The 23672-nt window shown below is 55.0% G+C and overlaps 5 protein-coding genes and 7 non-coding genes across 15 annotated transcripts in view; 7 read left to right on the top strand and 5 right to left on the bottom strand.

Annotated features, from left to right (window-relative positions):
* Positions 1-3014, top strand: part of ARMH1 (armadillo like helical domain containing 1) — a 23777-nt gene extending 20763 nt beyond the window's left edge. Inside the window, exon 13 of the mRNA XM_035333416.1 lies at positions 2879-3014. Within this exon, the coding sequence (XP_035189307.1) occupies positions 2879-2925 (47 nt within the window). The 3' untranslated portion in view covers positions 2926-3014. The remainder of the gene's footprint in view (positions 1-2878) is intronic.
* KIF2C (kinesin family member 2C) overlaps positions 1-8385 on the bottom strand; it is an 18301-nt gene extending 9916 nt beyond the window's left edge. The window contains exons 1-11 of one of the 2 annotated variants that reach the window (XM_035333414.1): positions 8237-8385; positions 8059-8153; positions 5939-6043; positions 5663-5711; positions 3917-3964; positions 2846-2965; positions 1999-2109; positions 1502-1602; positions 1150-1245; positions 488-542; positions 237-399 (exon numbers count right to left, since the gene is read on the bottom strand). In XM_035333414.1, the coding sequence (XP_035189305.1) occupies positions 237-399; positions 488-542; positions 1150-1245; positions 1502-1602; positions 1999-2109; positions 2846-2965; positions 3917-3964; positions 5663-5711; positions 5939-6043; positions 8059-8153; positions 8237-8300 (1007 nt within the window). In that variant the 5' untranslated portion in view covers positions 8301-8385. The remainder of the gene's footprint in view (positions 1-236; positions 400-487; positions 543-1149; positions 1246-1501; positions 1603-1998; positions 2110-2845; positions 2966-3916; positions 3965-5662; positions 5712-5938; positions 6044-8058; positions 8154-8236) is intronic. The other variant, XM_035333415.1, reaches the window with a different exon arrangement.
* Positions 8386-8635: 250 nt separating this feature from the next.
* On the bottom strand, positions 8636-8750 carry LOC118171168. The gene has a single exon (XR_004753086.1). It is a non-coding gene; the product is annotated as a U5 spliceosomal RNA (small nuclear RNA).
* A 1245-nt stretch (positions 8751-9995) lies between these two features.
* LOC118171169 lies at positions 9996-10110 on the bottom strand. Its single transcript, XR_004753087.1, has one exon. It is a non-coding gene; the product is annotated as a U5 spliceosomal RNA (small nuclear RNA).
* Positions 10111-10287: 177 nt separating this feature from the next.
* Positions 10288-15175, top strand: RPS8 (ribosomal protein S8). 3 transcript variants are annotated; one of them, XM_035333559.1, is made up of 6 exons: positions 10288-10320; positions 11208-11314; positions 11691-11790; positions 13040-13215; positions 14179-14308; positions 15019-15175. In XM_035333559.1, exons 1-6 carry the CDS (start codon positions 10317-10319, stop codon positions 15126-15128), a joined length of 627 nt encoding a protein of 208 aa, XP_035189450.1. In that variant the 5' UTR covers positions 10288-10316; the 3' UTR covers positions 15129-15175. The 3 variants fall into 3 exon arrangements, with proteins under 3 accessions (XP_035189450.1, XP_035189451.1, XP_035189449.1); XM_035333558.1 differs by lacking the exon at positions 10288-10320 and adding an exon at positions 10376-10485; XM_035333560.1 differs by lacking the exons at positions 10288-10320; positions 14179-14308; positions 15019-15175 and adding exons at positions 10359-10485; positions 13392-13479 and having other exon boundaries at positions 13040-13295.
* Positions 11057-11141, top strand: LOC118171150. The gene has a single exon (XR_004753069.1). It is a non-coding gene; the product is annotated as a small nucleolar RNA SNORD55/SNORD39 (small nucleolar RNA).
* On the top strand, positions 11498-11601 carry LOC118171153. The gene has a single exon (XR_004753072.1). It is a non-coding gene; the product is annotated as a small nucleolar RNA SNORD46 (small nucleolar RNA).
* LOC118171152 lies at positions 13458-13530 on the top strand. The gene has a single exon (XR_004753071.1). It is a non-coding gene; the product is annotated as a small nucleolar RNA SNORD38 (small nucleolar RNA).
* LOC118171151 lies at positions 14745-14816 on the top strand. The gene has a single exon (XR_004753070.1). It is a non-coding gene; the product is annotated as a small nucleolar RNA SNORD38 (small nucleolar RNA).
* Positions 15176-15466: 291 nt separating the features above from the next.
* Positions 15467-15596, top strand: LOC118171164. The gene has a single exon (XR_004753082.1). It is a non-coding gene; the product is annotated as a small nucleolar RNA SNORA35 (small nucleolar RNA).
* An 804-nt stretch (positions 15597-16400) lies between these two features.
* On the bottom strand, positions 16401-20308 carry BEST4 (bestrophin 4). Its single transcript, XM_035333588.1, has 10 exons — positions 19888-20308; positions 19666-19760; positions 19140-19373; positions 18628-18782; positions 18467-18544; positions 18088-18240; positions 17793-17873; positions 17303-17457; positions 16693-17170; positions 16401-16610 (listed from the first exon to the last, which is right to left on the bottom strand). Exons 1-9 carry the CDS (start codon positions 20037-20039, stop codon positions 16753-16755), a joined length of 1521 nt encoding a protein of 506 aa, XP_035189479.1. The 5' UTR covers positions 20040-20308; the 3' UTR covers positions 16401-16610; positions 16693-16752.
* A 1033-nt stretch (positions 20309-21341) lies between these two features.
* LOC118171119 (chondroadherin-like) lies at positions 21342-23564 on the bottom strand. The gene is made up of 2 exons (XM_035333930.1): positions 23517-23564; positions 21342-23262 (listed from the first exon to the last, which is right to left on the bottom strand). The coding sequence occupies exons 1-2, from the start codon at positions 23533-23535 to the stop codon at positions 22061-22063; spliced, it is 1221 nt and encodes a 406-aa protein (XP_035189821.1). The 5' UTR covers positions 23536-23564; the 3' UTR covers positions 21342-22060.
* Between the last annotated feature and the right edge of the window lie 108 nt (positions 23565-23672).

A 23672-nucleotide genomic window follows, 5' to 3' on the forward strand; every position in this document is an offset into this window, starting at 1 on the left:
AGGCAAAAAGTTCACATCATGCTTTATCAGTTTTCCTAAAGAAGTTAACTTCCTAAGGATGTCCTTTTATTTGCAAGGCCATGCCAAAACTGAGCTTTAGACTTTTCAGTCCTTTGGTTTCCTCCAAAAAGAATTTTCATATTTATTTCAGGTAGCAGTTTCTTTGAACTAGGCTGTCATCTAGCCATAGCTCAGTGGTATCTTGAAAGTCATCCCAAACGAGAGGAAAGCATTACCTGTATACCATTTCATTAGAAGCCAGTTCATCAAATGAGAAGTCAAATCTGAACGCTTGGGTTTCAAGGTATTTTGTTAGATCCACTTTCTGCTTTGGCTCATGGACCAGCAGGACACATTTGCTTGGAACAGTAATCACATCGCATTCCTTTTTGAGAAGTTCTGTTGATGGAAGAGACCCTCAGATTTAACATGAATAAGCAAAGTCAAACTGCTCCAAAATCAGATCTGCTTTTGTCAGAACACTCACCTTGTTTATTTAGAGGGCGCTTCCTGACACAGACACAAATCCTATGTTCTTCTATCTAAAAGAAAATTAGGAAAACAAGTAATAATTATTTCCTAATTACACTTACTGAGTGTCAGAGAGAAAAGTTCCATGCTCCCTCACCCTGACTTTTCAACACACTGATGAGTTTCCTCTGGTACTGATCAGGAGGAGACCCACTCATGGAGGAGTGTAAGTCTTTGTAGTTTGATCTCTGCTTTGGCTCTTTCACTTACTGACCTACTCTAGAATTACTCAACATACAACTTACATACCTTACACTGTTATAGGGCACTAGTCTGTTTTAACTTATTTATACCTATCCCTACAAACCAAACTGCTATGTCATAGGCTCTGCCATTTACAAGCTCTGAAAACTACTACACAAAGCATTGCATGATAATTTTCAAAGGGCAAACTCTTCACTAGTGCCATATGCAAAGTAATGCAAGGCAGCTTAGCCCTAAATAGGACAGGTAAGTGACCTTACACTTACCACCAGATGCCCTCAGGATCACAATATGCTCAGAGGATTTCCCAAGAGCTGTGATGCACTAATTTGCTCATCTGCTAAAACCACCAGTACAAAATAAAGAAGTCGAAGTGTCTGTGTGCTGCACTCAGCAGCCTCAGTATTTACTTACTGGGTCAGTTATAGATAATGGCTGGCAGTCTAACGTTGCTCTGAATTCCTTGATCATCCGTGCAAACTCCCAGTTTGGACAACTGCTGTCAAATTCCTGCATGAGAAAACATAGGCATGAAGGTAATTAACTGTAACAGAAAAAAAGCCCCAGAGCACACCAAACACAACTAACTACATAGTTAGAAAAGTTTTAACTTTAAGACCACGAGATTCAGAGCATTCTGAAATCAGAATCAATCCATCCTTTAGCACAAGTTTAAGAACAAAGTCTGTCCAAAACACATTTTGGTTTCAACTACCATGTTGTATTACCTTATAGAATTTCTCCTTATTGGCATGGAATACTCTACCTGTGCACGTTTTGTCCTGATTTCACTAATTTGAGCTCTCTTTTCTTCTCTCTTGTTTTTCATTTTCTCCATCTCTTTCACAATGTTAGATCTTCTCCGAACTAGATAAAATGAAAACAATTCCTTGGATTAAGTTTTCACATTATGTTTTAAACATGATGTTTTACAAAAATGTCGAGGTTACTGATAGACTAGCCTGTTTAAGTGGTACAGGAAATAGTCATCTTCAGAAGAATGGTCGTTAATTTTTCAGCGCTTCCTTCCCAAAGGAAATCTACCTACCAGAAGCTGGTTAGCATGTCACACCATCACTCTAAGGGCAGCATTTCTGAGGAGATAACCACTATAACAGAATTATGTATTTATAATAAAAATACTTGAGATATTCAGTCCTGCTGCCAAAGCCACCCTCTCAAAGTCTAGGACTACACAAAGCAGCAATCACAGTGATGCACTTCTCACTGGTGAGCCAGTTGTTACCCACTGCTCCCAGGTACCTGGGCTTGCTGAAGGGTTCATTCTAGCAGCAAGCAGATGATCCTCTGAATTTCCATTTGTCAGCGGGGGTTCTGGAGCACAGCTCAGCCTGCTAGTCTTGGTTCGGCCAGCTGCAGAAAGAAGCCACACCAAAGACAATAACTGGAACCCAAAGATCAAGAACATTTTGTAGTTTGCAAATCCTCAGAGACCACAGCTATTCCTCAACTCCAGTTCTGGATCAGGAAGGAGAACTTACTAAAATGTATGTGCATTTTTTTTTTAATTCTTCACCCATCACAAACTTTTATTCAAAGCTACAAATCAGTGCCACACCAACTAGGCAAGAAGTTAATATCAAGCCTCTTATTTGAATGTCTTTGCAAAACTTAATATGCAAGGAATGCCCACAGCTATTCATGGGGTAAGTCTGGTAAAGATAAATAACTACAGATTCATTATTCAGGCAGGCTAAAAGTTCTTACTTTACTCAACTGGTATAGGTAGAACTACAACCAGTATAGCTGGAGCCTGTTGTCCCCACTATTAAGGCAGTTTGCTTCCCACTCTAGCCCTGCAAAAGCCACTTTATGCTGGTATGCAGATACCACATGCACCCACAAGCACAGCTGCAGCTCTCTTGTTAACAAAGTACACCATCCTTCAACAACATGGTTTCCAGAGTGATTTGGGAACACCTTCAGGCAGAAGCCCTGGATGTTTACATAGTGGTAAAACTCTGCCTCTCATTTAATATATGAAGGGGTAGGGGTTGCTCCTCCTCCTAGATTTGCAGTTTACTTAATTAAATACATACAAAGCATGTTGCTTCTTATTAAGAATTCTCTGGGTTCTTTTTCCACTCACCAGGAACTGACAAATTGTTTCTTGTTTGTGTAGAAGTGCAGGGATCCACCCCCATCTCATTTTCCTGGAGGCTGCACTGAGGTTCCGTGATGACAGACATCCTGGAGCGGCCACGCATAGCTTTGGAAAAACGAATTCAAGTTCAGCATCATGCATTAGACACTCTGACATTTGCAAGTAATCATTTACTCCAAGAAGTGCAGGTTGTGCTTAAAAAAGCCATTTTCAGACCTCTGATGCATTACCAAAGCTTAGGATAAAGCACGGCTGGAAAGGTAGGTGGGTGAGAAGTGACCACTACAGAAAAGCACGCAGTTCATTCCAGATTTGCAGTTTGAGTTTCTTTTCAGATACCACTAAGGATTCACTAATATGCCAGTTCTGGAACCTTGATACCTAGCAAGGAGGCAGTTACAACTCATGGAACTGGGAAGTCCTCTGATGTTTCTCACTCACAGGGCTACAAATTAACTGTGATGGTGACAGTACAAAAACCAAGGTTATACCACTGATCTTGCTATACAGAGTGGGTTTTCTAGGGAAGCTCTAAGGACAAGTCGGGATAAAAACTTATTTTTTATGCCTTCTACTACTAAAGGGAAAACTGGACACGAGCTGGATCATGACCGCCATTACAACATCCAAACACAGATGTGTGTGGTGCATTGTAGAGTGGCAGCTTGATAATGCTAAATTCAGCTACAAGACAGACCACCTATAATTGCAACAGCAAATCTTCAAAAAGGGCCTTTCTGCAGGCAGTCTCCATTGCCACACACCTCATCACAGTTTTACTGAGACAAGTCACTCCCCCAGGAAGCTTAGCAGGTGACAGGAACATACACATCAATAGATTTGTAAAGAAAGCAAATCTGGTATGAAAAAATAGAAGTGTGATATGAAAGCTAGAACTACTCTCACCTCCAGCAATCACAAGAATTTATCCAGAATTAATCACTATGATTTGAAAGGAAATTAGATTTGTTTCTCATCAAGGCTGAATTTCAATTCTGGATCAAATTCCTTAAAACTGTGCCCATAAAATTCAGTGCTCATGTGTTAACTCTTTACCTGGATTCTTCTGCTCAGGTGCAGAGACATTAGGTGCCATGGACACAACTTTAGGAACAAAAAGAATCTATTTCATTATACAGAGACAGTATTTCATTCCTTTTGTCACACATGCCCAGACACCTGATCTCATCCTAAACTCAACAGCACTTTTCACAAACGATAGTGCTCCTAGACAGGAATATTAACTGCAGGATTTGCTGCATCTAAATGGGTTTGATTCAGGTTGTTCTTGTGCACAAGGATATACAAAATCCTCTGAAGTTCTTACTGCTTCAGAGAACTTAGTATCCGCTTCTGAATTCATCCTGAAATCACTGCTTATACTTTTCTCACTTCCCTGAGAGATGGAGACAGACGCCTCCTGATCTTCTTTAATTTGCTTTGCCTAAGAACTGAAACCTGCAGCCAACATTACCTTTTTGATTGGTGCAGCACAGAGTTTGCTACAGGACACATAGCCCGTGAGTGTCAGGGAGTAACTGCAATAATAGATAGTATCTGATGAATACTGAAGACACTGCTTCCCTCATGCACTCTGAGGGAGACTTCAGGGAAAAGACTGTGCCAGTAGCAAAGGCAACAGGCATGTCAGATTTGCCATTACTTTCTGTACTTCAGGGAAGCAGCAGCCTCTGTGAAGACGTTTTTCCATCAGCCAACAACTGGATTAAAACACCTTTATTTTTCTACCTGACTATCCAGCTCCATTAAACATGTCTGTCTAGAGACAGTCACTACTTAACCACATCATTTTTCTTGCCACTTCACAAAAATCTACGTAGAGTTCTCTGCATTTGAAGATCAGGAAAACTTTTGACATATTAAGCTTCTTCGACTGTTCCTGCCTCTCAGATACAAGGGGATTTGTACTGTTGTCTTTTGATTCCAGTTTTCCTGTCTTGTAGCACATACAACAAATAGGCCAGACAAATACAGCCGTTCAATGCTCATGTAAGAGGGCAAGTTCTGTGCAGCTATGGACATTGAGTTATTGAATCTGCAACTCTTTGACCTCAGCATCACTTGAATACATTACAAATAGACCTTTAATCCTGTCACTTGCAACTCAAAAGCAATAGTCAACTAAAAAGATAAAAAAAGTAAAAAAAAAAAAAAGGGAGTTTCCTAATTCCCAGCACCTCAAGAAAAACAACTCCTTAGCTATCCCACGCTTTCACATCTGTCTTCTCTTCTGGCTTTGCTCAGAACACTGTACTGACACTAAGTCACTGAGCTATGGCACACCAGCTAGCATTTCGGCTGCCTAGTCTGAAATGTGTCCAGGAATAAAGCTCATGTTACTGTCTAGGGGGACTATTTGAAGAGGAGACATCCATTTGACACTTCTATTTCTTCCTTGCCCTTTCCATTCTCATTTTGACACCTTTTTATCTTAATAACTGTCACTTACCTTTTGTTGTTTATGGCATTTGCAAAATCCCATACAAAACTTTAAACCTCACTGCAGCAAGAACTTCCTAGTGACATTTAAAGCAGCGTCAAGGAGTAACTACAGCAGTGCTGAAGAAAAGGGCAACGTGTCCACAAACCTGAGCTCACAGGAACAGGAGGGCAATTTGTTGGCAGAAGTTCTGCACTCAGGACTACGGAGTGTTGGTATGAACGGGTATGCTCTTTTTAGCATTGCCTGAACAAGCAGTGTTATGAGGCACTAAAGTGAAATAATATGGCTACAATGGAGGATCACCACTGCTTTGAAGAGGAAAGGAAATATTTTCTCACCTTCCCGTGGAGCAGGAATTTTTGAAAGTGTTGTTCTACGCTTCTGTTTCTGGAAAACAATGAGTGCTGTTAGTCATCACGGTAAGCAGTGAATACCTAGCACAGCACTACAAAACAACATTAATACAAGGATTTCTGACCAAAGTCTAACAGTGAGACAACACAAAGCATGAGGGCTCTGACTTGAAAGGCTGACAGTATCATTTATAAAAATATCGGGTCTAAAGCATGCTACTGCTGACATGCTAGTACCTGTGGAGAGACTAAAACTCTTACCTGTACAGTTACATTCTCTTGCAAAGGAAGGTTCTCTTTCACATCTGCAGCACGTAGTTCTTCTGTTAACTCAGGATTTATTGTTATCACATCCTCAATCTCAATCTGCAAGAGCAAAGGTAAAATATTGCTGCTACCACCTACAGCATTTTTTACATGTTGATTTTCAGTACAGGCAAACAAACTGACTGACTGCTTGCCAAATATTAAGTTAAAGTAGCCTTCTAGCTTCAAGGTGCAAGGCAATAGTTCATATTCCATTGGAAGAGTCTCATATGTCCAATCACACTAGAAGAAACGTGCAAGTTATGCCATTTACCCTCATCTGCCAAACACCACGCAGCTCTGCAGGTGCCATAGAACACATCTGAGGAGATAGGCAAAGCACATTTGGCATCAACTGCTTTAATCTCTGACAGCTAATCTTAGTAAATCTCTGTGACTCCTGTGCTAGGAGAGCATTAAGAGTTTACTGCGTAACTGCACTTACTGAAATAAACTTCAGAGAGCTACTTAGACCTTGGGAAACAAGGGATTCAGCATTTAATCCAAAAGTCAATCCACCTGCGTTTTCTCTGGCAATTGCAAGTGATTTTACCTAGGACCAGCTGCCACCTCCTGCCTGACCTTCCAGTGAAGTCACAATCCTGCCTCCACAGCATTCTGCAGCACCCGGGCACAGGGCAGGGACCGTGGGGCAGGCGGCCAAGGGCAGGCAGGAGCACAAAAGGCACCACCTCTCTCGTTTCAGTTTTTCCAAACCTAACCCTGCAGAAGAGCTTGAAAGCACGTATACACAAAACTAACTCTGGTATCACAGCAGCGTGCACTGGAATTCACCTAACGTCAAATCAATAATACAAGCACCACTTGAGGAAGTTAGGCAGTTTGCAATTAAATTTTAATTTACTTTGATAAAACAAGGGTCCGTATAAAAAGAGCAAATACACTCAGGTGACCCCCTGGAGATACCACATTCTAACATAAGAAAAATACACTTTAAGACTTGATTTGTATAAAATCTGTACGCATCTAATCACAAAAATTAATTCCCTCAGAACCAAGTGTATGTGGACAGTATCGCACACACTAGCAGCATGTAAGAAGTGCTGCTTTTTGAACAGCCTCTTCACAGACCCTGCAGTATCTATGTTCCCAGAGAAACTGCCAAGAACAGCGTGTTTGCTCATTCAAAGGAGAATTTAAGTATCAGGCTTTCAGCTACAACCTCAATCACCCCAGGGAAACAGGGCGGTTCGACCAGCAGGGCCCCACAGCCTTTTCTCTACACGGAACTGGGACGTTTCAGACTAGCACTGGCCAAGAGCAATTCAAATCCAACAGTGCCGTTGTCACCTGGAGCCTAGCCCAAAACCCTGTCTGTTCTGAGGCATTTCTCTGTGCAAGGTTCTCATTGCAGAGAAAGAAAATCCAGTAAGTGTAAGGAGGAGATAGCCTTCCCTGAAAAGTAAGGTGCAGAGGAGCCAAAGAGGAGGGCACTAAAAGTACAGCTGGAGGCCAGTTGTGCTCCAGAGAAAGGGGGATGAAGCTGCATCACAGGTAAGACTTTGAGGGCGGAATTGTGGACGTTACAAATCCCTCCAGGTTTACCAGGGCTGGTATTATAACACCCCACTATAAACAAAACACACCAAAAGTATCAAATAACAATTAGTTTATCATACAGCTATAAAGTCTTAAGGAAAGCTCGAAGGGCATTGCCAGAGGCACCAAAAGCCAACAGATAACTGCAGAGCTGGGAGAACTGGGACCCTGGGAGCACAGAAAGCCACCTGCACGCAGCACAGATGAGGAGCCCTGCATCATACCTGGTGGCTCTGAAAGGCCAGGAGCCTTCTTGGCACTGCCCAGCTGCGGTCACAGCGTCCCTGCCTTTGACATGCCTTACCTCAGGATGTTTATTTTGTCACATCTTTTACAGATAACCCCCTGAAACCAGCACAGAGCAGCCGGGCTATCTGTATCAGCCTGGAAGGAGTGTTATCCATCTGAGGGCAGATGCAGCGCCACAGGAGCTGGCTGCGACTGAGACACAGATGGGGAGGTTTCAAAGGTAGAGAACGATAAACTCCACATAACAACGTGGGACCCGGCCTCACCTCCTTGCCCTTGACGGTGCCCCCCTCGGACCACTCCACCGACACCAGGGACCTCTCCGCGTTCACCATCCTCACCGTCGCCTTGTGGATCAGGCCTGGAAGAGAGCTCCGTGAGACCCCCGTTACCCCCGGCCGACCACCGGGCACCCCCCTCGCACCCCCGGTTACCCCCACGCACCGTTGCTGCGCTGGATGTTGACGACGCGGCCGGGGCAGACGTGCCGGAACAGCCGGGGGTCCATGGCGGCGCGGAGGGCAGCGAGAGCCGGGCCCGCCCAACCGCCGCCGATTTAAACGCCGCGCGCCCGGCGTGCCGCGGGGCCTACCGGGAGGCGGCGTGCCGCGGGACTACAACTCCCAGCGTGCTCCGCGCGCGGCAGGGCATGACGGGAGGTGTAGTTCGGTGGGGGGCGGGGGGGAATGTGTGCGCGCATGCGCAGTGTGCGCGTCGCATCGCTGGGGCTTGAGCGGAGGCGGTGTGAGGAGACACGGTAGGGATCGGGGGACGGCGAAAAGAGAAACGTGAGATTTAGGTTTAAAAAGCAGGTTTTTTGTCTATCTTTGACCAAGTAAGGGCAGCTCTGCCGAAGCAGAGCCTCAAAAAATTCCACGACACTCGTGCTTGTTCCTCTCCACGGAAATCTTTAGTAAAAGGCGAAAGATTTATACGATCTGAAGAGAAACCAGAGTATAACGCCCATTCCTCCCCGGCCCAGGCCCAGCGCCGCCCGCCGCCCCCAGCTCACGGCGCCGCCTGTCCCGCCCCGCTCCCCGCCGCCCCCGGTCCCTCCCCGCCCCCGGCCCCGCTCCCGGCCCCGAGCGGCCCCGCGGGAGCGGCGGAAACGGGAGCGGGGCGGGCGGGAGCGGGCGGCGGGCGCGCGGTGCACCATGGGTATGCAAATGAGCAGGGCCTGGGGGCGGGGCCGCGAGGGCTGGGTACGGCCTGCACGGCGCTGCCCGGGGGCGCTGCTGGGGCACGGCGCTGAGGTGAGGCAGCGGGCTGGGGGAAGCGTGGGAAAACTCTCCGTAATTCTCTTGGTGCGGGGCCTTCTGTGCAGCTCCCCGATTCACGGTTACAGCGGCGGGCGTCCTACAAGGAGGAGCGCGCAGTAAGAGTTTGCCACAACCTTGTATTCCCCGTTACCCGACGCCTGATTTCTCCCCTGTTTCCTCAGGGGCTAAGTGCTACAGGTTCACAACCTACTTGATGCGCTTCCGTACCACACACGTACAATTTTATTTGACTAAGCTTTAATTTCTCCTTTTCCTTTTTTTCCTTCTCTCATGACTAGAGAGCCCATAAATTTTGTTTTCACTGATTTTGTACTGCTCGTCCTGTTTTTCTTAGCAGTCTTCCTTGTTTTGGGACAGTAGGACCTTCCCCTTACCTACGTGCCATACCTCCCACTGCTGTGCCCCACAATCACTTTTGAACATGCAAGGTCAGGGGAATTTTCCGCTGCAAAGCCACCTTCTACCGCAGAAGAACAGCTCTGTTTCTCACAGAAGCAGCAATCTGCTGGCGGGTCGGAAGGTCCGGGGGGGGGGAGCGTTGGAGGGTGGGGATGCGCTGCAGGGGGACCCGGGCAGGATGGGTCCATGGGCAGAGGCCAAGGGACGAGGTTCAGCGCAGCTCAGTGCTGGGTCCTGCACCTGGGGCACAACCCCACGCAGCGCTACAGGCGGGGGGCAGGATGCGTGGGAAAGGACCCGGGGGTGTCGGGGGATGCTTTCCTCGGCGTGAGCCGGCAGCGTGCCCGGGAAGGCCGACGGCCCGCTGGTTCCGTCGGGAGCACTGCGGGCAGCGGAACCGGCGCCGGGACGGTGACCGTACCCAGCACCAGCCACTGCGCTGAGATCGTGGGGTACAAAGAACGCGGGAACATAGAAATCGGAGCTGAAGAACGCTTTTTGTCTATTTTTGACCACGCAAGGGCAGCTCTGCCGAAGCAGAGCCTCAAAAAATTCCACGACACTCGTGCTTGTTCCTCTCCACGGAAATCTTTAGTAAAAGGCGAAAGATTTATACGATCTGAAGAGAAACCAGAGTATAACACCAACTCCTCCCCGGCCCGGGCCCAGCGCCGCCCGCTGTCCCCTAGCTCACGGCGATACCGGTCTCTCCCCCTCTCTCCCCGCTCTCCTTTCCGCCATCCTTTTCCCAGCTCTCAGCCCCGCTTTCGGCCCCTTCTGGCCCCGGGGAGCGGCGGAAACGAGACCGGATCCCGCAGACCCGGGCGGCGGGCGCGCGGTGCACCATGGGTATTCAAATCACCGCTCTGCCCCTCCTCCGTCCCCTCCGCCGCGTCGCCTAGCAACAGCACAAGGCCGCGGCGCGATGACGTCGCTCCCTCTCGCGAGATCTCGCTGCGCCAAACCGCCCCGTGAGCCTTCGCGCCGCCTCTTTGCGCCGGGGCCGCACCATGGGTGAGTGAGGCTGCTGCCGGGCCCGGCCGCCATCCGCCGCCATCCGCCCGCCGCGCTGCAGCCGGCTGCCGCCATCCGGCCCGGGGGACAGCTGAGGGTGCCGCTGGACCCCGCTGACCGCCATCGGGGGCGGCTGCTGCGGCGCCAAGCGGCTGGCGGGGGGAGGAGGGGAGGGAGGCCGGGCCCAACATGGCGGCGGGGAAGAGAGGGGGAGGCTGCTGTAGGGGGCCCTGCGGGTGAGGGGGGGTAATGGGGGGGCTCAGTCCCCAGGAGGCAGCTCCTTCTGGGGGCTCAGTTGGAGAAGGGAGGGCTGAGTGGAGGTGGACCCCATAGGGCCCATCAGGTGGGGTGGGGATCCACTCCCAAGGAGAGCCTGCAAAATCCAGCGCATAGCATAAGGTATGTGTCACGGGGGGCTTAGCAGCGTCAGGTGGGCCCTTTCCATAGGGTCCTGTGAGTTAATTCAGGAGGATGCTTCCTGCTGAGGGCTGGGGTGGTCCGTTCGGAACTGGTGAAGGGAGGGAGGCTGCCTTCTGCAGATGTGCTGGGGGAGAGGAGGTTGAGTTGGCTCTGAGTTTCAATGATGAAGCTTCTCTAACTGCTGCATAAGGCTGAGTGCGCTGTGCGGATACCAACCTTGGAGAGCTGAGGACTCAGACCCTTGCCCAGCCATGGCGAGGTGGAATCCATGCCATCTTCTGACCACGCTGCTCTCCATTCAGGTATCTCCAGGGACAACTGGCATAAGCGTCGCAAGACTGGGGGCAAGAGGAAGCCCTACCACAAGAAGAGGAAGTATGAGTTGGGGCGGCCGCCAGCCAACACTAAGGTGGGTGACTTGGGGAGGATAGCCAGTTATTTTTTCAAGTTTGGTTTGATGATTGTGTGCTCTTAGGGGCTTAAAAACACATGGTTCTTTGCAAGTGACTAGGTTTGTTTTGCTGCTTTTATAAAAGATGGCTTTTTTCTTTATTCTTGTGGGAAGCAGTGGTATGTTTTTGCAATAAGAGGCAATTGGAGTGATGAAATTCTCACCTTAGGTGGATGCAACAGACCGTTTTGGTCTCTTTCTGTATCTGCCGATGCTGGGGTTTGTCATAGTTACACTGACCACATTGCCTGCAGTTGGGAGTTTGGCTGGGCTCCCGCGTGTGTGCCGTGCAGCACGCCAGCACCAACATCACTGGGGTTTGTTTCTGATGCAGATCGGTCCGCGCCGAATTCACACAGTGAGGGTTCGTGGCGGCAACAAGAAATACCGTGCCCTTCGCCTGGACGTCGGCAACTTCTCCTGGGGATCCGAATGTAAGTACGTTATAACCCTGATGTGTTCAAGAAGTGTTTCATGTGTGTTGGTCTCCGCTGCAGCTACAGAGTAGCGGGGTGATGCACAGCATTCTGGGCTGATTTCAGACACTGCACTTGGCAGAACTGGATCTGAGGCTGTCTGCGTGGTGATGATAACTTTGACCTTATGTGGCCTTAGGAGGCTTGAACGTCTGCTGGGCTCACGGTGATTGGAGTGTCATAGTTACACTGAGTGGCACGCTCGTATTGCCCGCCTGCTGGGCTTTGGGGGGTTACGGAGGGGGGAAAATGCAAAATACTTGCAGGTTAGGTCTTCATAAATGCAGCTTGCGTGCTGCCCCGATCATGGATGAACATCTACTAAGAGTTAGTCCTGTACAAGAGAGAAGGCTGAGGGCTCTTCGTAAAAAGAGCAGCCCGTGGCAATGCTACATGAGCACACGCTTTTTAATTCCTACTGCTTCGCTAAGCAAAAGCAGGCAGCGCAGAAATGAGAGCGCAGCCTGCAGTAATTCCACTGAATGAGGTGGGTTTTGTTCTCGGAATTACAAAACAAAAAGCATTCAGCTTGAGCTCGGGCCCAGTCTCTGTTACCCTGTATGATAAAGCCGGCAGTAAGGGTTTCAGTGACCAGTGTGGCATGAGGCAGAGGACGTGCTTTCTTCTCACTGCCAACAGCATTGTCCCAGCTGGAAGAGTGCTGTCATTCGTAGGCAGCAACAGAGAAATGAAGGGACTGAGCACATGTTGCAGAACAAGTATGAAAGAAAGGGTGAAAACATGAGTGTCCTTTCTGTTAAATCATCACCCCTCATCTTATAGAAATGGTTTCTGTTAAGTGTTGCAGAGCAATCCTGTTGAACAAGGTTTGTTCCAGTAATTCTAGGAACTATGTTCAGCATCGAGCCCTGTGTACGGTGTTAGTTGGCATCTGCTGAGGTATCCTCAGGCCCAGAAATGTGCCTTTCTGCATTGTTCAGTCGTCTTGGAGATGAGTTTCAGCACGGCCACAGTTTTTCATCTAGGTTGACTCTTTCCCCAGGTACAGGCTTCTATCTTGGCAGCAGAAAGTTGGACTGATGAAAACTAGCTGCACCATTCAGTTAAATTTTAGTCAGTGCCGGGGAAGCTGGAGGACTGAGCGGGTGACGAGTGAGGTGATTTTAGGGTATGTGTGAGATGCTGCGGACTGTGTCCTCAGTTGTCTGATCCCAGGGGGTTTGAATGCGTACTCTTCTTTTGAAAGGCTGCACCCGCAAGACCAGGATCATCGATGTTGTCTACAACGCTTCCAACAACGAGCTGGTGCGGACAAAGACCCTGGTGAAGAACTGCATCGTTCTCGTCGACAGCACCCCGTACCGGCAGTGGTATGAAGCCCACTATGCCTTGCCCCTTGGACGCAAGAAGGGTGCCAAGCTGGTACGTGTGGGATTCTGTGGGTTCCTCACGGCAGGGAGTCACTGTGATTCCTTGGAAGAGGAGAGGCTGCCCTGCTGGAGGCAGCTGGTTGTGAGCGAACAGCGCCTGCCGAAATGGGCTGGGTGCCTGTCAGCCGTAGCATGGGTCACGCGGGCTGCCTTCCCGGCACTTCCCAGGAGTCTGGCTCTGTTCAGGAGCACGGAGTTGTCTGAGGCATCGCACGAGGGCCTGCCTGTAGATGTCTTCTAATGATGATACTTCTGTCCAGTTCTGCTGCTGAAGGAAGGGCGATGACACTTTGTGATGCTGAGGAAGGCTTTGCGGGCAGGCCGTTGCGCTGGGACAGCGCTGTCCTCTGATTAGAAGCTCGTGGATAGATGACTAAACTTTGCTTAAAGCATCTTCATCCCGACTCATCACCTCTAATTTTAAGATCCAAACCCCAGATTAAGTTACTTAAACACCTCTGTGTAGCATTCGGCTTGGGGTTGTCTCCCTCCCTTACAAAATAAAGCACTTGTGAGCTGATCACTGTCAGCTTCAGAAGCGTGGGGAGAGCTCGTAACCTGTCTGCCAGGACTTGTACCACGCCCAAGCGCTCTCATGTCTGGAGAAGAAACAAGTGCTCGCTCTTTTTGGAGGAGGGGTAATTCATTAGGGAAAGCTTTGCAGCTGCTTCTGTCTGGAGCATGTTTCCTGCGGGCCCTGTGCTGTGCTGTCATCGGTGGCTCCAGTCAGCAGCGTTGGGTTTGTTGGCCTCAGAAGTGAAAAGCAGCACCCGGTTCTGTTGGGTTGAGGCATTGGTAGCTCTGGAAGATGTGACTTGGGAAACACAAATCAGCGCTGGGAATAGAAGGGTTTTCTTTGATGCTAGTGGGGACCTGCTCTCACAGGAGGTGGCTGAATGCTTAACCTCTCCCTCACTTAATGCTAACCTTGTCTTTGCCTACCGTCTCGTTTTAGACTCCTGAAGAAGAGGAAATTTTGAACAAGAAGCGCTCAAAGAAGATCCAGAAAAAATACGATGAGCGAAAGAAGAATGCCAAGATAGCAAGTATCCTCGAGGAGCAGTTCCAGCAGGGAAAGCTGCTTGGTGAGTCCCTGGGGGCCGAGGTGTGGGTGGGTGTAAGGGAGTCAGGGTATAAGCAGGTTCCAGGGCAGGTACCCTTTGTGTTCTTGGGACCATTTCCCTGCAACCTGCGATAAAGCTAACTGAGATGAAAGCAGTGGGGGTGTTTTCCTGATCTATTTGCACAAGTATCCTCTGAGTGTAGGGGAACTCTTACCTTCTCTGGGGATAGCCCAGGCCTGGCAGGAACAGGAGATCTGTTTCTGTAGCTTGAATTCCTTCGTGTCCCAGCTAACGATTGATCCTTCCTGGTTGGCATTTGAAATAAGTGACGGGACGTGAGGCTTGCAGATGAGCAGACACCTGTGGGCGTACCGCGTGTCAGGAAAAGCCCAGCCGTGCGCACAGACAGCTAGCGCCAGCTGCGGGTTCTGCTGTGAATAGCTCAGTGTTCTGAAGTCTTCTGGTGATGAGACCTTTGTCCAGTTCTGCTACTGAATTTGAGCGATGACAGTTTGGAGATCTGAAGAGGACTTCATTATGGGTGCAGCCCAGCAGAGCAGGTTCGGGAGCAAGGTCTCCTGAGGGAGGAACTTAGGCCAGCACATAAGCTGGTGTCTGTTACTGAGCCTTGCTCGTTCTGCTTCTGCAGAGGCTGCATGCAGTGTTCCTTCCTCGTGTACGTACCGGGGTAACAGATCTATTTAATTTAACCGAGTGACCTCTCCTTGCAGCTTGCATTGCCTCCAGACCTGGACAGTGTGGCCGAGCTGATGGCTATGTGTTGGAAGGCAAGGAATTAGAGTTCTACTTGAGGAAGATCAAGGCCAGAAAAGGCAAATGAAAACCAACTGTTCATCTGAGAGAACCAATAAACAAAATATACTATAATAAGTGGGTAGCGTGCTTATTTGTGTCTGCAGGGTGGAGGGGTGTAGCGGGCTCAAAATGTGAAAGCAAGAAGGATCTCCTGGAATCCACTGGGTTTTTGTGTCTTGGGACAAACTCTGACCCTGCTCGCTCCTGACCAAAACATCTCACGGGGCGCTAGGATGGTGACTTGGTGGACCAGATGGGTGTGGAAAAGCCTGCAGGAGAAGGTGTGCATGTCCACCCCTGCTGGAGTCCTGGCCTTGGGAGCTGACAGCGTTCCCTGCCTTGTCTCAAACCTGCTGAACGCGGCCGCACTGCTGAGTGACTGGCTGGTCTCCTCCTGACCTCCTTGGTCTCATCCCAGTGCAAGAGAAATCCCTGCTAGCAGAAGGGCCGGGCTCTCCTCGTGGCCTGCCCCTTTCGAAAGCCGGGTACAAGTTCCAGCTTTCTGCCCCGTTACTTGTGGGGTTGGAAAACTGTGGTGAACAAAAAGAACCTCTCCAGCTGTTTTGGGGCATTTGATGATGAACAACTTTAAATCGATAAATGTAGCATCTCGTTCTGGAGTGCATGCCCTGCCTACCCGACCCCACATCTGCCCTGGTGGGAGCGCGGCACCGCTGCCTTGGCCCAGCACTGTGCCCGCAGGGTGGAACCAGGCTCCTGGAGTCTCAAGGTGGGACCTGGCCGGGTGTGACGTTTGCACAAGCACATTCCTTCTCCATAGCGATCTCGGGTAAACTTTCCCTGCTTTCTAGCAACGCCTATCTCCAGAGAGGCAGGGCGGGCGCGATAAAGGGCGTTTGGGAGGGATGTGTCACGGCTGCTTCCTCCGGGCTTGTTTCTTCTCTCCGCTCGCTCTCTGCGGAGAGCAAACAGGATTCAGGGTGTTCCTGGGGGACTTTGTACGGAGGGAGAAACTGAGACGTGTTAGGGTAAGGGCAGGAGCTGTAAACCCCCAACGAGCAGGATTATGCCCAATTCATCACTGCGTGCTGCTTATCAATCGCACTGATGTCACTGCTCCGAAACACGGCAGCCAAGGGCAATGGCCCGTGGGAACGAAGCTGGCACTGTCACCGTGCCGTAGGTGTGATATGGGAACGGGACAGGGTGGCAGCTGGCCAGGGGCGTGTGTGCCCTTGTGCCTTACAGCGTCGGGCTCTGTCGCTTAGTCTAATACCTGCGACAGTCCCCAGTGTCAGCCCACGGGATGGGATCCCCCCTCTTTGCACCACCAAGAACAAACCTGAAAGCTGAAGCTGTCAGCAGCTTTATTGGTACTGAGGGGACATCAGCACGGCGCTGAATGCCGTTGTCCTGTCCCTTGCTCGGTGTCTGGGCTGTCCCTGTCCCCTCTGTTGGTTCTTGGAGGCAGGGAGGGAGCGTGGCCGTGCCTGCCAGTGGCATCACCACGCACACGGGCTGGCTCCTGCAGTTCTGGGGCTAACAGCTAGCTTCAAATGCTGCCTGCGCAACCCCAAAACCACCGGGATCTCCCCACCAACCTGGCGTGGGGCTGGGTGGAGAAAAACCATGCAGGGGGGCTCAAGGGGGTGTCTGGGGACAGGGTCGGGGGTGCCATCGGGGCACCTTCAGGGCTCCCAGCCCCCCGGCCGCTCAGCCCCAATGCTCTCGTTGGACGGAGCCTTCACCAGGACCGACGGCAGCTCCTTCCTCCGCATTTCGGAGGCCTTTGGTGACCGGGGTCCCCCCAGGGGACCACCCGGGGTGGGGGGCCCACTGCCCCGGCTCTCCTCATCCTCCGTCTCCTCCTCCTCGATGCGATCCACCGCCTCGGGGTCCTCGGGGCGGCCGGGGTGCGGGGAGGGGAAGGCTCCGTCCCCCCGGGGACGCCGCAGGCGGGGGGTGGCTCGGCCGCCCCGGCCGAAATTTTTGATGCTGATGGCGGGGGAGGCGGCGGCGAGGAAGCGGCCGAGCAGGGGCGTCTGGATGCGCGGCATGCTTGGAGAGGCCTCCACCGGCTGGCTCTGCTCCATGTCCTCGCACATGCTGGGGGAGCACAGCAGGGTGATGGGGACGGCCACACGTCCCCAAGGTCCCCCCTGACGGTGGCACGCAGGGCACGTAGCGCAGGCAGAGACCCCCCAGGTCCCCGGCTGGGGCTCCCGGCTGTGCACTCACCGCATGTCGAAGGTGGAGCCCAGGAAGGAGGGCTTCAGGGTCTCGGCGGCGGTGGCCATGGTGTAGGGGGGCTGAGCCGTGGACTCGTTCCAGTACTTGTCCTTGGCGGCTGGCGGCAGGTTCTGGTACATGTCGTCCACCGAGAGCAGGGACACCTGGGCACCGCAAGGGCAGGGGACAGGGGTGAGGACTCCGCAGCTCCTGGAAGGAGCCAGGGAGGCTCCAGGCTCATCCCCTGGCTGCATTTGGGGTTTTCTTCTCTTAAATGCTTTCCTGGGTGGTGGGGACGAGCAGCGGTGCCAGGCTGCTGTGTCCCCGGGTGGACAGGGGACGGAGGGACAAGGTGCAGCCCTGCACCTGGATGGGAATCTCTTTTGGACAAAGACCAGGAGCAGGGCTGGGGGGGGGGGACAGGGGACAGTCCCCGTTGCCACATTGCAGGGACGCCCCATGCCCACCCAACACAACAGCAGCTGGGGGCAGGCCCCACCTGCAGATTCCTGTCTATCAGCTTGTTGGTCTCAAAGTCATCGTCGTCTTCCCCGAAAGGATTAATGATCTGCTCGGCAACCTGCGGAGGGAGGGGGCAGGTGACACAGGGTCGGGGACAAGGACACCTTCCTGGGACACCTTCCCATCAGGCCACCCATGGGGCACCCAAATTAGGCAGTGCCCTGCAGTGGGCAGCCTCCGTCCCCCTCGTGCCCTGCCGTGACACGTCCCCAAGGGCCACCAGCCGTGACGTGGCCGGTGCCATGCCCAGGCAGCCCCCGGCCGTGTCTCACCTTCAGCCAGCCGGCGTAGAAGAAGAACTGCAGGAGGGTGGAGAGGGGCACGTACATGTCCAGATCCCCCTCCTGCCCCGGCTCCAGCGGCTCCAGGAACTGCCGCCCGATGAGGCAGAAGGCGAAGAAGGAGTACACGGCGATGGTGACCACCTGCAGGGACAGCCATGGCAGCAAAGGGGGACGTGAGGCTGCCAGAGGCTTGGCAGCTCGACGATGCTCTCAGGGGCTCCAGACTAAAGCCCAAAGCCCACCCGAGGGGCGATCCCCCCCGTGCCACGCTCCCCATCCTCCCTGTGCTCCTGCGCATGGCTGTGCTCCGGCGGCACCGGGTGCACGGTGGGAACAAATCGCTTTTACCGGGGGTCCGGCCACCCACCTGCGTGTACACCAGCGGGATGCTGATCCAGTCGTAGTGGAACAGCATGCTGCACTTGGCCCGGAACGCGTTCAGCTCCTGGCAGGGAGGACAGGGACGGGTTTTGCCCGGGTCCCCCCCCCCTGCGGTGCCGTGCCCCCCGCACACCCGGCACCACTCACGTCCATCAGCAGGCGCAGGGCCACGTCGTCGCGGATGCGGCCGTCCCGCCTGGCCTGCGCCGCCAGGTTGGTGAACCACACGCAGGGCACCCAGTACTTGTTGAAGTCCGAGTGCAGGCTCTCCAACTTCTTGCGCTCGTCCTGCGTCATGAAGCCTGCAGCGGGGCGGGGGGCGAGCGGCAGGGGCTCAGTGCCATGGACCCCACGATGTTGGGAAAGGGACTTTTGGGGAACCCTCCCCAGGAGGAACGTGGGGTTTTCCAGGGTCTGGGGGGGCAGAGGGGACATGGGTGTCTTTAGGGACACATGCAGTGTCCCTGCAAGGAAATAACCCCTCCGCATCGGGGCTGGATGCCACCTCACTTGTGGGTCAGGGATGCTTGCAAGGGGACCCAGGGGCTGCCCCACTGCCACCCCTCAGCCCGCCCCAGGGTGACGGGGACACCGCTGAGCTTCCCAGCTCTCTCACCCCATATTTCAAGCTGTCCCCCCGCACGGTTTGCCCCCCTCACCCGCTTCCACCACGTGGTCCATGGTGGGGAAGCGCTTGAGCACCCTGGTGCTGACGGAGCGCAGGATGAGGACGGCCGAGAGGTTGGCGTAGCGGATCAGGGTGCGCCGCAGGATCCGACCCCTCTCGTCCTTGCCGTGGACGTTGCTGGAGATGACGCACATGAGCTGGTCGGGGAGGGGGATGCTGGTGTACTGCGCCCACCACCGGTTCACAATCAGGGTGACGTAAAAACCTGTGCAGACACGGCACAGGCAGCTCTGAGCGGGGATGAGCCCACGCCAGCGAGACCTGCTGGCTTTCCAGGGGTGACAGGTCGGGGGATAAAGAGCACGTTGTCCTTCCCCTAGGACTGCTCTCCCCAGGGACATCCCCGGCTCTTCCCTGGCTCTGGAAGAGGGCCAAGGAGCTGTACTCGGTGGCTCTGGGAGCCGAGTGCCATCCAGCCCCAGGCAACGGGGCAGTTTTGGCACGGGGGCAGGATGGGGCATCCCCAAGCCGCAGGGGGGCAGGAGAAGGATCCGTACCTAGGACGAAGGACATGGGGATGAGGTCCGTGGAGCGGTTGCAGTACTGAGCCACTTTGGTGTAGAGACGTTTCTGCTCCTCGGTCAGCAGCCGCCTGCAGCAGGCATGCAGCAGGGTCAGGGGCAAGCAGCGGGGTTGGGGAGCTGCCCCAGACCCCCCCCCAAAAGCCACCCCCCCGGGTCCCCTTCTCCTTGGGGGGTCCCAGCCGCTCCCCCACTCACCGGTAGACGATGCTGAGCAGCGCATACAGCACCACGAAGACGATGAACTCCTTGTACAGCAGCTTGTAGATGCTGCCCTTCCAGCGGAAGAGCAGCTTGGAGAAGCCCCCGAAACGGGAGTCGGCGACTTTGAGAGTGTAGGAGACGGTCATCGTGGCACGGATGTCGATCTCACTGCTGGGGGAGACGTGGGGGCCGGCCGGGACGTGTCCTCGCTGCCACGCCAAGCACCGGTGCCCATGGGCCGGCTCGCCCCACGCCCTCCCCACGCTGCTCTGCACGTCCCTATCAGCGCCTGGTGCCTTCCCCCCTAAATACTCTGGTGTGAACCCATCGGCCGAGCCCTCCACGTGATGGATTGGAGCTGTCACGGGCAGGGAACAGGGAATTGCGGGTCGGTCACACCTCCCTGCCACCAGAGATTTCGGTGGGAGCTGCTGGCATCGGACCTGGGGATGCACAGGAGCCAGCGGGGTGGTTTGGGCCATTCCCCTTTGTGGGCTGAATTTAGGCTCTGTGAGGAGGAGAGGAAAGGACAGGGGTTGTCACAGCTCCTGGCAGCCCTGGGAATGTGACCCTGGGTTGAGCTGGCTCGGGGGGGCTGTGGGGTGTTTCTGGGGTGCCCGTGGGTAACGCGCCCCTCACTGCATTGTCCTGGGGCCAGCCCCGGGCTGCCTGCCCGTGCTGTGGCAGCTCCTGGTCCCTCTGTGTCCCCAGGAGGGCCGGGGGACAGCGTGAGCTGCAGGGTGGGCAGCAGAGCTGGGGCAGGCTGAGGTCCCCTGGGTGTCCCTTGGCTGCAGCACCTTGCGGGGTGGTGGAGGCTTGGGGAGGTCTGGCACGGGGCCACTTTCTCAGGGAGGGCGAATGTCCCAGCGGGACACAAACCGGGGGAAACATCCAGGAGGAACAGCAGCACACACAACAAAACCATCCTGTCCTCACCCCCAACCCATGCTGGTGCTTGTACCCTCCAGCCCAAGGCAGCACAAGGCAGGAGCACCACCACCGTGGGCTGCGAGGCTGCGCCGGGCAGGAAACGCCGCTTCCTTTGCCGGCCATAGCGCCGCGTCCCGCCCTGCCCGGCTCCCTTCCTGCCGGGCATGGGGCCCAGCACAGCCTGCCACGGCTCCGACCCGCGGAGCTGGGGGCTTGCAGCCTGGGAAATGCCCTGCGTGCACCCCCCGATGCCCCCGGTCTGTCTCCTGCTGGAGAAAGCAGCGTGGGTATGGGGCACGGGGCTGCCTGCATCCCTGCAGGCACCCATGGGTGGATGCGACCCACGGGGCTGTGCAGGGAGATCATTTACAGCACCCCCAGCCCGTCCTGCCCCGGCTGGTGAGCACGGTGCCCGTGGCAGGCTGGCAGCTTCCTCCTCGGGCTGTAAATCACGGGTTGCAGCTCGCTCAGCCCCGAGGGCCGGCACCCAGTGCAGCAGAGACAGGGCGCAGCCATGGTGCCAGGAATAAAATGATTTATTTCGCATCAGGAGCTGGCTCCTGCAGGGCTGGGCAGCACTTCGGGGAGGGAAGGCTGTGAGGGGCACCCCCCTGCTCCGGTGGCACCCTATGGACACCCCGCAAACAAAAGCCTTTTGCTGAGCAGGGCCTGGCACGAGCAGGTCCATCCGTGCCCAGTCCTTGCACACGCGTGTGCACAGGCACTCGTGCAAACAGCAGATGTGCATGTGCTGGGGGAGCAGGCAGGGCCACTGCAGGCTCCCCTTTGCAGCAAGACCCTGCCAATCCCACACAGGACCCCACACGCAGACCACGTTTCTTGTCCCCAGACCCTGATACACGCAGGCTGGGGGGCAGTGGGTCCGTGCCCGGTGCCAGCTGGTTGCAGAGGGGACAGAGCCCTGGTCAGCAGCTCTGGCACACACAGTGTTGCCACCTGGCCCTAAAAATCAAACGGGGCAGCCCCCAGCTCCTCTCCACGTCCTTCCTGTGTCCCCAAAAACCTCGTGCAGAGAGCCCCCGGTGCCCAGAGCCGCTCGCAGCCCTGCCCAGCCGCAGCATGTGGCAAGGGGCGAATGTGGGATCGCAGGGGGCAGGGGAAGAATTTGGGGGTGCAGCTTCACAACCAGCCAGTGCAAGCCGCGGCAGGACAGCTCGAGCCTCTCCCAGCCACAGCCACCTCCTGTTGCCCCCGGAGTCCCGTATCCCGCCCACTTTCAGTGCAGGTCGATGTTCTCATACTCCAGGTTGTCCGAGTCCTCCAGCTCGATGCCGGGCACCAGGTTGTAGTAGTTGGTCGCCTGGTTCATGTAGATGATCTCCCGGTCAGCCGAGTCCTTCAGGACGTCGCTCACGCTCACCGTGTCCCCCTCTGCCCCGCTGCCCCCCAGCTCCTCCCCCCCAGCTCCTGGGGCTCCCCGCTGGGTGCCCAGCCCCTCGCCGTCGCGTGGCGGCACGTGGGATCCCACCCGGATCTCCACCTCCTCGTACAGGTCCCTGCTGCTCTCCAGAGGGTCCTGGGAGGGCTGGAGCAGCGCCGCCCCCCCCAGCAGCACCTTCTTCTCCTTCTCAGAGGGGGCAGCGGGCAGCTCGTAGGGGACGTAGCGGTGGGGTTCGGGGGGCACCGGCGCGCTGCCCCTCTCCGCGGTGGCGGCGGGGTGGCTGCCCCCGAGGCTGTAGTTGGTTTTCCTCTTCCTCCTGCAGAAGCAGCAGGCGATGCTGGCGAGGAGGAGGAGGGGGGGCAGGCAGATGAAGAGGGCGGTGAGGCCGTGCGAGCGGCACAGCTCGTCCCGGGGGATGCTGCGGAGCTCGGCGCCGCGGTGCCGCTCCGGCGTGTGGCAGGTGAGGCCGGCGGCCAGGCTGGGCCGGGCCTGCAGGGTGCTGAGCAGGGCGCAGCTGCAGTCCCAGCTGTTGTTGGACACCTGGAGCTGGAGCAGGGACGGCTGCAGGAGGCTGCTGGGGAGGGAAGTCAGGGCGTTATAGCCCAGGTAGACCTCCTGCACCCGAGTTGATGCTTTCAGGAAGGACTGGGGAAGCTCCCGGAGCTGGTTGCTGTCCAGGTAGAGGATCTTCAAGTTCGGGGCATCTTCCAGAAAGCCCCCCGGGAGGCTTTCCAGCTGGTTGTGGCTTAAGTGCAAGACCTCCAGGGCGGGGGGGACGCCCTGCGCGTTGCTGATGGCCGCGATGCCGCAGTGCGAGAGGTCGAGCTCCCGCAGCCCCCGCACCCCCACCAGAGCCCCCCAGTCCAGGAGGGTGACGTTGGAGCTGCTGAAGTTGAGGCAGCAGCTCTCGGCCAGCGGAGCAGCCCGGAACGCCTCGAAGTCCAGGGGCTCGGTGCAGTTGCAGCTCTCTGGTGCCGGGTCCTGGGCGAGGCTGGCGGCGAGCAGGAGGCACAGGGACAGGGTCTGCAGCGCGGTGCCTGCGGGACAGCCGAGGAGATGGGCACCCCGCTGCGGCCCCAACACCCAGCACCCCACAGCGGGGGGCTTCTCCCCACACCCCTTCCCCAGAACCGCCCCCGGTCCCTCCGCTCGTCCTGCACTTGGTCCCCGTACCCCGGGGATGCCGTCCCCACGCCGTCCCGCTGCTCCTCCCGGGGTTTTGCCCGTGTCCCCCCCCCCCGGGATTTTCCTCGTGTCCCCCCCGCCCCGTCCCCGTCCCCCCGCCGCTCACCGGCCGCCGCCCGCCCCATGCTCCCCGGGGCCGCTCCGCGCTCCCCCGCCGCCGCCGCCGCCGCCACCGCCCGGCTCCGCCTCGCTGCCGGGGGGGCCCCGCCGGAACCCGGCCGCCCCGGGGCCCGCCTCGCCCCGCACCTCCGGCCCCCGCCCC

Source organism: Oxyura jamaicensis, chromosome 8 (assembly GCF_011077185.1).
Source record: "Oxyura jamaicensis isolate SHBP4307 breed ruddy duck chromosome 8, BPBGC_Ojam_1.0, whole genome shotgun sequence".
NCBI lineage: Eukaryota > Metazoa > Chordata > Aves > Anseriformes > Anatidae > Oxyura > Oxyura jamaicensis.